Source organism: Balaenoptera acutorostrata, chromosome 19, assembly GCF_949987535.1.
Source record: "Balaenoptera acutorostrata chromosome 19, mBalAcu1.1, whole genome shotgun sequence".
NCBI classification, from domain to species: domain Eukaryota; kingdom Metazoa; phylum Chordata; class Mammalia; order Artiodactyla; family Balaenopteridae; genus Balaenoptera; species Balaenoptera acutorostrata.
The window spans coordinates 29,246,967-29,260,917 of NC_080082.1; the positions used below are offsets into that span (position 1 = coordinate 29,246,967).

The following is a 13,951-nucleotide window of genomic DNA, read 5'->3' on the forward strand; positions in this document are numbered from 1 at the left end:
AGTCTTGCACTTCCACTCAATCAGGAAGGCAGTGAAATATGGAAAGAGCACTGGATTGGGAGTCAGTTCTATCCTCAGTTTTAACCTCAGTCTCCTCATCTGTCACAGGAAAACCCGCAGGCACCAATTGTGACTTACCACATTATTTTTACCTCAAGTCCTTTCTATCTGCTTCGGATTTTTTGTTTCCTCACTGCACTACCTAAAGACACAATTTATACTATGAAGGTGCCTGATGCACTTCTGATTTTACTACTGGACAGAGGAAGGACAGGAGCGCAGTGATGTAAAAGTCAAGTTAAGAGGCTATAAGCCCAGCTCTCCTCTATGCTGGCACTGGCAGCTATGGAGGAAGTGGGGTAACTGATCAGAGAATAAGGGGCCTCTACTAGATCTGAGAGAGGGCGTGTATCAGTCCTACTGTAGTTGGGCAAAAGTAGTGAGGCACATGGCCCAAAAGTCACTTATATTAGAGTCCACTTGTTAGTTTGGATCTTTTTCAATTTTTCTCTTTCAATTTTTATTCGTTCAGCAACCACCAAGTTCCTAATATGCACAAAAGAGATGCTCAATAAATGTTAGATGAAGGAAAAATACTCAGAAATTCAGAAGTCACTCCAGCGCTCTAGAAAACACATAAAACTTCACGTTCTCCCCTCCACCATTCTTGGCCCCACCTCTGTTCACCTCACAGGTCACTCAGTGCTCATGTGAATAAGTCCGTAAGCACAGCATGACATGGCTGTGCTTAATGCAAATGTCCATTTCACTAACAGGTTGTCTTGAAAGCAGGTACTAGTCTTCAGCCCGAAACCACCTCAGTGGGTCTTCAGTTTCATCTGAGGATACGCCACAGTGATTATGCCTGCTATAGAGGACATGAGACCTCCAAGGCCTATGATGCCAGGATTGGACTTATAGATCCCCAGCTGGTCCAAAGGGTTCAGGATATCACAGAAGTTCTTCACTGTGTCCAGGAGCAAGGGAAGATGTTTCTTCAGAGATCGGAATAAGAGAAGAAGAAAGAACTGGAGCCATTCTGTTTCCTCATTAGCCACGCTATACCCAAGAGGATCCTGGGATGGTGATTTCTCCCTCTTTGCCCTGTCGTGTGCAACCTGTTCCATCTGCAGGGAGATTTCATACAGATCCCTGACCAGGCTCAGCAGAAGAGAATAGTAGTAATGGCGTGCAGCCCACATTCGCCATTTCTCTTTGTTAATGCCAGCGGCAAGCCCTGCACTCCTCACGAAGATGATGGGGTCACAGATGAAATAAATCACAAGGTTCAGGCTGGCTAATGTTAGGTACACGCGGGGCACCAGGTCAGTGACATGAATGCTCTGCTGGGTCGCCTGTACAGCATGTACCACATTGCCTAGTCTGAACCATTTACAGCCAGTGCTCACACTGGACTCCAGTTTCTTGAGCTTCATAACAACCTCCTCTTTGTCAGCTTTAGGCTCTAACAAATATCTAAGCAACATGCCTGTGTATTTAGTGGCTCTGAAGAGTTGGTCCCGGCCCTGGGTCTGGTTGGTGAAGCTGATGAAGGTGTCCATGGCACCCAGCCCAAGGACAAGAGTTGCACTGTGCTCTGTTGAGAGTCCTCAGGGGCGGCCGACGGGTCCCCGCAGGAGGGTTGGTCTCTGCCCACCTGAGGGGCCGAGTCTCCCCGCCCCTGTGGGGGCGGGTGCCCATCCTTTTACTTTTAAACCTATTTGTGTCTTTATATTTCATTTGTATTTCTTGTAAACAGCATATATACTTTGGTCATGGTTTTTTAATCTGATCTGACCATCACTGCCTTTTAATTGGGGTGTTTAGACTATTTACATTTTATATAATTACTGATGTGGTTAAGTTTAAGTCTATCATCTTGCTATTTCTTTTCTTTTTTTTTTTTTAAGTTAAACAACAGACTTTATTTGGGTTTCACCAGTTTTTCCACGAATATCCTTTTTTCCAAGATCCAGTCCACTATCACCTTGCATTTAGTTGTCATGACCCCTTAGTCTCCTCCAATCTGTCTTTCTGTGTTTCACAGTCTTTTCTTATTTCCCATGGCTTTGACACTTTTGAAGATCACTGGTCAGGTGTTTTGTAGAATGTCCCTCAATTTGGGTTTGGTTGATGTTTTTCATGATTAGATTGGGATTATGTATCCTGAGGAAGTCTACCACAAAAGTGAAGTACTCTTCCCATCACATCATGTTAGGGATGCATTGTGTCATCATGACTTAGTGCTGGTGATGTAAACCTTGATCATTTGGTTGAGGTGGTGTCTGCCATGTTTCTCCACTGCAAAGTTACTAATTTTTTTCCCTTTTCATACCCTCTTGGGTAGAAGTGAGTCACAAAGTCTAGCTCATGCTTAAGGGGAGGAGAATTGAGCTCCACTTTTTGGAGAAAGGAATACTGAAAAAATTTTGGACATACATTAAAACCACCACAGTAATTAATGAATGCTATTTATTTTCTATTTGTCCCAATTATTCTTTTTTCCCTTTTCCTATTTTTCAGCCTATTTTTGTATTGAATATTTTTTATTACTCCATTTTATCTCCTTTGTTGGCTTACTAGCTACAACTCTTATTTTAGTAGTAGTTGCTTTAGCATTTATAGTATACATCTTTAATTATAGTGTACTTTCCAGTGATATTGTATCAGTTTACATAAAAGAGCCTTAAATTGTACACTTCCATTTCTTTGCTCCTACCTTTTTTTGTCAAGTATTTTACTTATAACTATGCTATAAACCCCACAACACATTGTTACACAGTTAGTTCTTATATATTTACCATGTAGTTACTATTTCTGGTGTTCTTTACTTCTTTGTGTAGATCCATATTTCCACTTGGTGCCATTTTCCTTCTGCTTGAATGACTTCCTTTAGCCTTTCTTTCTACTAGTGTAGGTTTACTGGTGATAAATACTTCCAGCTTTTGTATTTCTGAAAAAGTTAGTATTTTGCCTCTGTTTTTTAAAGAGATTTTTTTCTGGGTAGCAAATTCTATGTTGGCAGTATTTTTATTTTAGTACTTTAAGGATATTGCTCCACTATCTTATCACCCTCATCCTTACTTTTTTAGGCCGCACCACACGGCTTGCGGGATTTTAGTTCCCCGACGAGGGACTGAACCCAGGCCCTCGGCAGTGAAAGCATGGAGTCCTAACCACTGGACAGCCAGAGAATTCTGTCTTGCACTTCCTTGATGGTGTCCTTTGAAGCATGAAAGATTCAACTTACCTAGTTTCCTTTTGTTGCTTGTACTTCTGGTGTTGTATCTAAGAAACCATTGCCTCAGTATCACAAAGATTTACTCCTATGGTTTCTTTTAAGAGTTTTATCATTTTAGCTCTGACATTTAGGTCTATGACCAATTTTGAGATAATTTCTTTGTGGGTGTGGGGTAGAGATTCAATTTTATTCTTTCGAGTGTGAGTATCTGGAGTGTTCTTTCTCTATTAGATTATCTTGGCATCCTTTTCAAAAATCAGTTGACCATAAATGTAAGGGTTTACTTCTGGACTCTTAATCCTATTCCATTAATCTATATGTCTGTCCTTGTACCAATATTACACTGTCTTCATTACTGTAGCTTTCTAGTAAGTTTTAAAGTCAAGATGTGTAGTCCTCTAACTTTCTTCTTGTTCAGAATTATTTTAGCTATTCTGGGTCCCTTGCATTTCCATATGAATTTTAGGATCAGCTTGACAATTTCTTCAAAAGAAGCCAACTGAGACTTTGATAGGCATTATATTGAACTTGTAGGTCAATTTGGGAAGTATTTCCATCTTAATAATATTGTATTCCAACCCAGGAACATGGGATGTCTTCTCATTTATTTGGATCTTCAATTTTTTTCAACAAAACTTTGTAGTTTTCAATGAAAAAGTCTTGCACTTCTTTTTAAAAAATTCATTCTTAACTATTTTACTGTTTTGATGTTACTGTAAATTTGTTTTCTTTTTTTTTTTTTTTTAAAGGATTTTCTTATTTATTTATTTATTTATTTTTGGCTGTGTTGGGTCTTCGGTTCGTGCGAGGGCTTTCTCCAGTTGCGGCAAGCGGGGGCCACTCTTCATCGCGGTGCGGGGACCGCTCTTCATCGCGGTGCGCGGGCCTTTCTCTATCGCGGCCCCTCCCGTCACGGGGCACAGGCTCCAGACGCGCAGGCTCAGCAATTGTGGCTCACGGGCCCAGCTGCTCCGTGGCATGTGGGATCTTCCCAGACCAGGGCTCGAACCCGTGTCCCCCGCATTAGCAGGCAGATTCTCAACCACTGCGCCACCAGGGAAGCCCTAAATTTGTTTTCTTAATTTCATTTTCAGATTGTTTATTGCTTGTGCATTGACGTACAACTGACTTGCATATTGTCACTTGCAGTGGTTAGGAATCTGCCTGCCAATGCAGGGGACACGGGTTTGAGCCCTGGCCCGGGAAGATCCCACATGCCACGAAGAAACTAAGCCCGTGCACCACAACTACTGAGCCTGAGCTCTAGAGCCCACAAGCCACAACTACTGAGCCTGTGTGCCACAACTACTGAAGCCTGTGTGCCTAGAGCCTGTGTGCCGCAACAAGAGAAGCCACGACAATGAGAAGCCTGCTCACCACAATGAAGAGTAGCCCCCACGCACCACAACTAGAGAAAGCCCACGCACAGCAACGAAGACCGAACACAGCCCCCCAAAAAAAAAAAAAAATTGCAGGATTTCATTTATATCCTGCAACCTTGCTAGGTCTTGTCAACTACAAATAGAAATAATTTTATTTCTTTCTTTCTTTCCAATGTGGATGCCTTTTATTTCTTTTTCTTGCCTAATTTCCCTGGCCAGTATCTCCAGTAAAATGATAAATAGCAGTAGTGACAGCTGACATCCTTATCTGATTTTTGATCTTAGGAAGAAAGCATTCAGTCTTTCACCATTAAATATGGCACTATTTATCTGTGGGATTTTCATAGATGCCCTTTACTTATCAGACTGAGGAAGTTCTCTCCTATTCCTACTTTGTTCACAGCTTTTATCATGAAAGAGTGCTGGATTTTGTCAAATGCCTTTTCTGCATCAACTGAGATGATCATGTGTTTTTGTGCTTCATTCTATTAAGATGGTGTATTACATTGATTTCCAGATATTAAACCAAATTTGGATATATTCCCGGGATAAACACCGCTTTCTCGTGGTGTACCCCTTTAGCCCATGACTGGATTCAGTTTGGTAGTATTTTAAAAGGATTTTTATGTCTATATTCACAGGGGATATTGATTTGAAAATTTACTTTCTTACAATATCTTTGGTTTTGGTATCAGAATAATACTAGTGTTACAGATTAAGTTCTTCTATTTTTTGAAATCGTTTGTAAAAGATTGGAATTGATTCTTTAAATGTTTGGTAGAATTCACCAGTGAAGCTGTTTGGGCCTGGGATCTGTGGCAAATTTTAAATTACTAATCCAATCTCTTTACTTGTTATAGGTCTATTCAGATTTTTTACTTCTTCCTGAGTCAATTTCAGTTTGTCCATTTCATTTAAGTTATCTAATTAGCTGACATACAATTATTCATAGTACTCCTTTGTAATCTTTTTTTTTCTCTAAGGTTAATGGTAATATTCCCTCTTTAATTTCTGATTTTAGTAATTTGAGGCTTCTATCTTTTTTTCTTTATCAGTCTACTAAAGGTTTGCATTTTATTGATCTTTTCAAAGAACAAAATCTTGGTTTCACTGATTTTTCTCTATTGTTTTTCTATTCTCTATTTCATTTATTTCCACTTTTATCTTATTATCTGTTCCTCTGCTAGCTTTGAGTTTAGTTTGCTCTTCTCTTATGATGGAAAATAAGAATATTGATTTTAGATTTTCCACTTTTTTAATATAGGCACTTACAGCCATAACTTTCCCTCTAAGCACGACTTTAGCTGACCCTTAAGTGTTGGCATGCTGTGCTTTCACATTCATTTATTTCATAATATTTTCTAATTTCCCTTGTCATTTCTTCTTTGGCCCATTCATTATTTAGGAATGTGTTATTTATTTTCCACACATTTGTGAATTTCCCAAATTTCCTCCTGGTATTAATTTCTAATTTAATTCCATTGTGGTTGGAAATGCTCTCTGTTGATTTCAACACTTTTAAGTTTATTGAGGCTTGTTTTGTGGCCTATCATTGGTCTAGCCTGGAGAATGTTCAATGTCGGCTTGAGAAGAACGTGTATTCTGCTGTTTTTGGGGTGGAGTATTCTATAGATGCCTGTTAGGCCTGATTGATTCATATGTTGTTCAAGTCTTCTATTTCCTTGTTGATCTTCTGCCTAGTTATTCATTCATTATTGAGAACACGATATTGAAGTCTCCAGTTGTTACTGCCGAATCATCTATTTCTCCATTCAATTCTGTTTTGTTTGTCTGTTTTGTTTCATGTATTTTGAGGCTCTGTTGTTAGGTGCATATATGCTTATAATTGTTATATATCTAAATGTTATAAATATTATATCTTCCTGATATCTTCCTTTTATCATCATAAAATATCCCTCTTTGTCTCTAGTAACACTTTTGTCTTAAAGTCTATTTTTTGGTTACTATTTTCATGGTGTATCTTTTATCCATCCTCTTACTTTCAATGTATTTGTGTCTTTGAATCTAAAGTGTGTCTCTTGTAAACAGCATATAATTGAATCAGAGCATTTAATCCATTTACATTTAATGTAATTGCTGTAAGGTATTTATGTCTGAGGCAGATTTTTTTTTTAACAGCTTTATTGGAGTATAATTGCTTTACAATGGTGTGTTAGTTTCTGCTTTATAACAAAGTGAATCAGTTATACATATACATATGTTCCCATAGCTCTTCCCTCTTGCATCTCCCTCCCTCCCACCCTCCCTAGCCCACCCCTCTAGGTGGTCACAAAGCACAGAGCTGATCTCCCTGCGCTATGCGGTTGCTTCCCCCTAGCTATCTATTTTACGTTTGGTAGTGTATATGTGTCCATGCCACTCTCTCACTTTGTCACATCTTACCCTTCTCCCTCCCCATATCCTCAAGTCCATTCTATAGTAGGTCTGTGTCTTTATTCCTGTCTTGCCACTAGGTTCTTCATGACCTTTTTTTTTTTTTCCCTTAGATTCCATATATATGTGTTAGCATACTGTATTTGTTTTTCTCTTTCTGACTTACTTCACTCTGTATGACAGATTCTAACTCCATCCACCTCACTACAAATAACTCCATTTCGTTTCTTTTTATGGCTGAGTAATATTCCATTGTATATATGTGCCACATCTTCTTTATCCATTCATCCGATGATGGACATTTAGGTTGCTTCCATGTCCTGGCTATTGTAAATAGAGCTGCAATGAACATTTTGGTACATGACTCTTTTTGAATTATGGTTTTCTCAGGGTATATGCCCAGTAGTGGGATTGCTGGGTCGTATGGTAGTTCTATTTTTAGTTTTTTAAGGAACCTCCATACTGTTCTCCATAGTGGCTGTATCAATTTACATTCCCACCAACAGTGCAAGAGTGTTCCCTTTTCTCCACACCCTCTCCAGCATTTATTGTCTGTAGATTTTTTGATGATGGCCATTCTGACGGGTGTGAGATGATATCTCATTGTAGTTTTGATTTGCATTTCTGTCTGAGGCAGATTTATGTCTGCCTCATTTTTATAAATTCTTTTTTCTCTGTGTTTCATTTTTGATAGTTTGTATTTTGTGCAGTCAAGTTCATGAATCTTTTCTTAACATTTAATATGCTGTTAGTGTATTTTTTATTTAAGACATAATTTTCACCTCTAGACATTTAATTTGTGCCTTTTAAAAAACATATTCTAAGTATCTACCTACAGATAGGATGTAATTGCAATAATTTTTAATGTCCTTCTTTACTAATTCTAATATCTGTGTCAGTTCTAACTTGGTTTTTATTGATGGACTGCTCTCCACATTATGGGTAAGATTTCCTTGTTTATTTGAATGCATGGGAATATTCATTTGCATGTTAGACATTGTGACTGTTCCCTTGCTGGGAGATGAGTATTTTTGTATTTCTTTAAATATTCTTGAGTTTTATTCCATGACATAGTTAAGTTCCTCAGAAACCATTCAATCATTTTAGATCTTGCTTGTTAGGCAGCATCAATGATTAGTCCCTGACTACTGATTACTCCCCACTACTGAACAAGATCCTAAGTACTCTCTCCAATACTCTATGAATTATGAGATGTTCTAGTCTGGCTAACAAGAACAGGCACTATTATTGGACCTCTGTGAGTGCTGCCACTGCTCCCTCTAATCCTCTCTGATGGCTTTTTCCCCAGTCTTGGGCAGTTTCCTCACATGCACGTACCAATCAGTAATCTGAATACTCAAGAGGACCTCTGGAAATATCCGGAGTTCTCTCTCTGTGCAGCTCTCTCCTCTTCAATACTCTGTCATGAGAACTCCAGCTTCCTTGGGTCCCCTCGATTCTCAGCTCCAACTCCTCAACCCAGGAATTCTGCTGAGCTCCACCTAGATTTCCCCTTCCTGCTCCCCAACCTGGAAACTCCCTCAAAGCAGTAAGCTTTGGCAATCGTAGGGTTACCTCATTTATTTCTTGTCTCTCAAGAATCAATGTCCTTTACTGCCTGATGTCCAAGGTCTAAAAAAACATTATCTTGTGTATTTTGCTTCGTTTTATTTTCCAGTTGTTTCAGGTGAGAGGGTAAACAGGCAGTACCTGTGACTCCATCTTGGCCAGAAACATAAATCTTTTCCTGAGTTTCTTGATGACACCCAGGGGTTAAAAAATTGCTCAGAATTTTTTCAAATTCTGGGCACTGGGAATATGCCTTATCACACACTTGATACAATGGAATAGGAGGTACACAACATGCCCTATGAAGTATTCTTTCCAAAAGTGTTTAATCTGAATCTGAGGAATACTGCATCTGAGCCAGGGTGGGCCTCATACAAGCCAATACCTTACAATAGAGAGCAGTTCTTCTGCACCTGGATTCCTCCTGTCTCCAGAATTCTTGTGCCCAGCTCCATTCTCTTTATGCCATCTATACATGAATTTATGTTACTCCTATAATGGCATACATAGGCACATTGATGAGGCAATATTTAAGCATGAATCCAAACCCAAGAGGAAGAAGACACTTTCCTCTATTGCCCTAAAATAAATGCAGGGTGCTGACGGAGACACTGATTCATGCATTTCTAAAACACCCTGTTATCTTTACCACAAGAGATTAGAGCCGAAAGCATGAGCAAAATCTGGACTCTTTAAATTGTGGTATGCTTGAATGACTTACTAGCTAGGTATTAGAACCTCTGTAAAGTTTCTAATGAGCAGAAAAACAGAAACAAAAATAATATTCTAAAATGTAACAATGATTATGATATTCAGAAATTCCTTATGGAAAAGTCAAAATCTTTCTGACTGTCAAAATCAAGTTTGGTTAGTAATGGGATGAGCCTAAGGAAGGATCAAGTCCCAGAGACTAGAATAGGGGTTTTAAACTGTGGTTTTTGTACTATCTACCTCAAAATTATTTAGGGGTATACGTTTAAATGCAGATGTCTAAGCCCTGTTTCACAGAATTACTGAATCACAATCTCTAAGGGTGGAACCCCAGAACCTGCACTTTTACTAAGTACTCTTGGTGATTTTCATGAACATTAAAGATTGAGAATGACTGTAAGTAATCCCATTGGAACAAGGCAGGACATCAGGTCCACTCAATAGGCACCAAAAAGAAAAAATCCAAAATGCAGGCAAGACATGCTACCAAGGGAATCTGACAGTAAGTAGAGGGTTCATGTAGACAATTATAGGAGTGGGAGGAAGGTTCTACAATGTCAACACATGGAAATCCAAAAGCGGAGTGATTTGTTAGGAGTCAGGCATTGGCAATAGGTAAAGTTTCAAACAAACTGATGATGGGCATCAGAGATGTAGCAGTTTGTGGTAAGGATCCAGTTGTGCAGACTTGGGTTTAAGGATTGGCTTCTAATTTCCATGAAGTTGAGGAGATCAAAGTAGAACTCCAATCCCAAAGCAGGGTCAGAGTTAGATACAAGAACCTAAAAAATGCCTGTTACTGGAACCAGTCACAAGGACCAAGGTGAGAGCCTACTCCTTAGGGACAAGGTTATCTCAAAGAAGGACCAGCACAGAGACTAATTTGATGCTCAGCCACCAAGCAGCACAACTAGGGGCTCTTGGATTTATTTGCTCATGGCCTGTATCAGTCCAGGACCTGATACAAGGGTTAGCTTGCCCCAGGGAACTACGTGGCCCTGCTGAAAGGACTGGAAAAGACCTATCTGACCCAACTTCTCATCCCCTACTTGAATTCTCTTTCAGACATAGCCTCAGGATGTTGTCACAGAGGTAATAGTGGTTTTTCTCAGTAGTTATAATGATGGCAGCCAGCTGTGAAAGAGGCTGATTCCTAAATAGAATAGCTCCCTGAGGTGAGCAAGAGGCAACTGGATTCTGGAGCCAAGAGCAGGTTGTCTTCACCCCCAAGAAATTCTGAAATGTCACAGCCTAGGGTTGAGAACCCAGGTGTCCTGTGTTCAATTCTACTTTTCTTTAAAATAACAGATCACTTTTTCAGTGAAAGAAAAACTAATTTTTAGCTCACTATTGGATGAACCCATAAATCCTTTCTTTCATGCTTAAGTTCCTTCATGCTTAGAAACTGATATCTGTAAGGTGGTAGAAGCATATGCTGAATTCCTCCACTCCCTCGATGAAACCTTTTCAGCAAGTAGGCAGGGAGCAACTAGTAATCACTAACCAAGTGATTACTAATCTGGCAGATACACTCTAGGGGTGTGGGAAGTGAGTGAAGAATTGAGATAACTGTCAGAACAAATGCCAGAGAAAATCACAAGAAGGGCAGGACTGAATAGATCTAGTAGAGGCTGTTGAGAGAAGGCCAACCCCTTGTCAAGCTCATCTGCCCCTTTGGTTACTTACCACTGGCTGTTTCACTCCTGGATCTATGCGACTCCCTTGACACTCCTTCCCCAGCCCTGTGGGATGTTCCCCACTCATCCTATTCACCCACAAAGAAATACTCTCAAAATCAATTGGGTGGTGATTATGAGCCATCATGTGCCTGCTGTGCTAAAACGGATATAAGGCAATTTGGAGAAAACCTTTCAAGACAGGCTTTAAAAAAAAATTCCAGTATATCTAGGAGTGGTGTCACTTCTAAGTTGAAAAATCAGTCAAGCTACAGTCCTTTCATAATATTGGCTTGTTTTGTTTACAAAGGTGTTATATTTCTAAAGCAAATGTCATAAGAAGTATGAAAGGTTTACTCGATCTGAAGGGAGGAAAAAAGAAACAGGAACCGTTTCAATAGTGGAACAAATGGACTTGGATTCAAGAACTGAATGGATATGTAACATTTTCTTGCTTTGCCCTGTGGAGAGGTCTATTGCTTTGCCTTCAATAGTTTCCTAAATGTCACTCTCCAAGGTCTCTGTTCACTTAACTCAGATTTAGAATTATGGATGTAGAATACAGAAGATGCCTAAAATTCCATTCCTTAATTGAGGAAATTGAGGTCTGGAAAGAGAACAGAATTTCCCAAACCAAGACTAAAAGTTTTGTCTCTTGATTCCTAGTCCAGTGCTCTTTTCACTCTGTTGCCCTTCTTGATGTTACTTTTTTTTTAGTTTTGAAAATTACTTTCCCAACCTACTGGGACTAAAGCTTTTCAATATTTTCCTTTAATAGTTGTGTATCATCTACTCCCCATTTCTGGTTGTTACCTTTATGAGGGAAAGGGTGCTGCAAAACATGCAGAATATTCTGATAATTATGCACTACAAAGAAAATATATTTTGTACTAAGAACTAGGAATAATTTATTGGAATAAATATCATGGGATCATGAATTGTTTAGATAAAGTTCATTTATGATGATCAATAATATCTGACAAAGGGGGGAAGGAGTATTGAGTAAAGTAATAACTCACTAAAATATAAATAATATAATTGGTCTAGGTACTGTTTAAAAGAGAAACTTAAAAAGAATCTGAAAAAGAATATATATATGTGTATATATGCATATATATATGTGCATATATATATATATATATATACCCACATATGTATAATTGAAACACTTTGCTGTACACCAGAACCTAACACAACACTGTATATCAACTATACTTCAATTAAAAAAAACAGCAACTTAGATATAATCTTTGAACCTTGGATCTTAGCAAAGTGGCATAATGTGGCAGAAAGAACACTGTCCTGGAATTCAGAAAATTTGGGTGACCATCTGATTACACAATTTACCAGCTGCATGATCTTAGGTAAATCAGTTGAACTTCCCTAAGCTTAATTTTATTATGCATAAAATGTAAATAGAAATCTGGGCTATTTCAAAGGGTTCTTAAAAGGATCAAATTAAATAATGTATGAGAGAGCGCTATAATTCAAAGATCAGAGACTATATGCATCATGATGGCAGGGGACCTAGTGTGTTGTATTCAACAGTGTATTCCCAGTGTGTTCCTAGAACAGAGTCTGACATAGTAAACACAGTAAACACAATAAGTATGTACTAAATAAATGAAGGCAATGATAGGAAAAATTTCATTCTTATCACTATTTTCTTCCTGAAGAAATGTTTATGGTAGGATAAAGCCAAGTATCGGAGTAGAACAGAGGTGGGAGAAGCAAAAAAGAAGGAAAGAAGGATTGGTGTCACATCTTTCCTAAAACAGAAGCAGAGGTGGTAGCATCAAAGAAAGGATGATCAAATTGAACAATCCCAAAATTTACCCTTTTTCTTTCCCTGCCCCATTCATCCTACCTCTCAATCCATGAAAATTAATCCCAATATTAATTTTTTTAAGATTGCCTTTGGGCATCCACCTCTTTAATTTTGGTCATTTTAAGCCATTACATTCAATGTTTTTATTGAAATCTGTACATGTCCTCTCTTTGGTCATTAGGAACAGTGCTGTTTTAAATTTATATTGGATGTAACTAATTCAGAGTCCTTCCTCCTCCTTTTTCTTTCCTCTTCTCTTAGCCCTCTCCAAAGGTTACAGTGGCCAAGGGGAAAGACAGCCAACTGCAGGTGTTCCTTGAGAGGAAAATCAGTTCAGTTCTTTTCTTTCTACTTCAAGCTCTGAATGATCCTAGTTAAAGTCCTATGGGATAGGTGTCTGGTTGAAAATACATCTCTCTCTGAATTACCCTTCTTCAATTTTATAGATGTGCTCCATCACACACACACAGGAATTTTATAAAAATGTTTTTTTTCTGCCACAGAGGTCAGGGTTTTACAGGCCTTTGGGGAACAGATAATACACCCAAATGTTAGCTCAAGTGAAGAACCATGTTTCCCAACTGGAACACTATGCTCTTGGTACTTGGCAGACTTTGGGAACACCCCAAACCACATGTACTTTAGAGGATGCAGACAGGTCACAAAATTAAATCATTCTAGTCTGGCCAAACACCCCCAACCTACTTCTAATAAGTTTGAATTAATTGATAGCCTCCCCCTCCCCCAGTCACACTTGTTACAGACAATCCAAACTGGTTTTAACTGAATTCAGATAAATTCACCGACTTTTTGCCTTCGCAAATACAACTGACAGGAACAAACAACAACATTTCTATCTTTAAGGAGCAATGCTGTAATAAGACTTTGGACCTTGAAGCTTACAGAAGACTAATGAGATAATGTCTAAATGTGTTTGAGCTGCATGTGTGAAAGGCTCTATGGAGATAGAGAATATGATAAATAATGCAAGAAATCTTTGTGTCAGGGAATCTCATCTTCTGGAGGACAAGAGTATTAAATAATACCTTACAAACATGTACCAGCTAATCACATCTGTCAACTCTAGCCCAGGTAGGTTTAAAAGTCCTATTATTCCTATTATAACAAATAAGAATCTTGGTTTCTGATG

The 13,951-nt window shown here is 38.7% G+C and overlaps 1 protein-coding gene across 1 annotated transcript; it reads right to left on the reverse strand.

Moving 5' to 3' along the window:
- Positions 1–818: 818 nt before the first annotated feature.
- Positions 819–1,562, reverse strand: LOC103016543 (peroxisomal membrane protein 11A-like). The gene has a single exon (XM_057533699.1). It carries the CDS (start codon positions 1,560–1,562, stop codon positions 819–821), a length of 744 nt encoding a protein of 247 aa, XP_057389682.1.
- Between the last annotated feature and the right edge of the window lie 12,389 nt (positions 1,563–13,951).

Coding starts and splice junctions, on each gene's coding strand:
- LOC103016543 (XM_057533699.1), bottom strand. CDS start 1,562: ATGGACACCTTCATCAGCTTCACCAACCAGACCCAGGGCCGGGACCAA.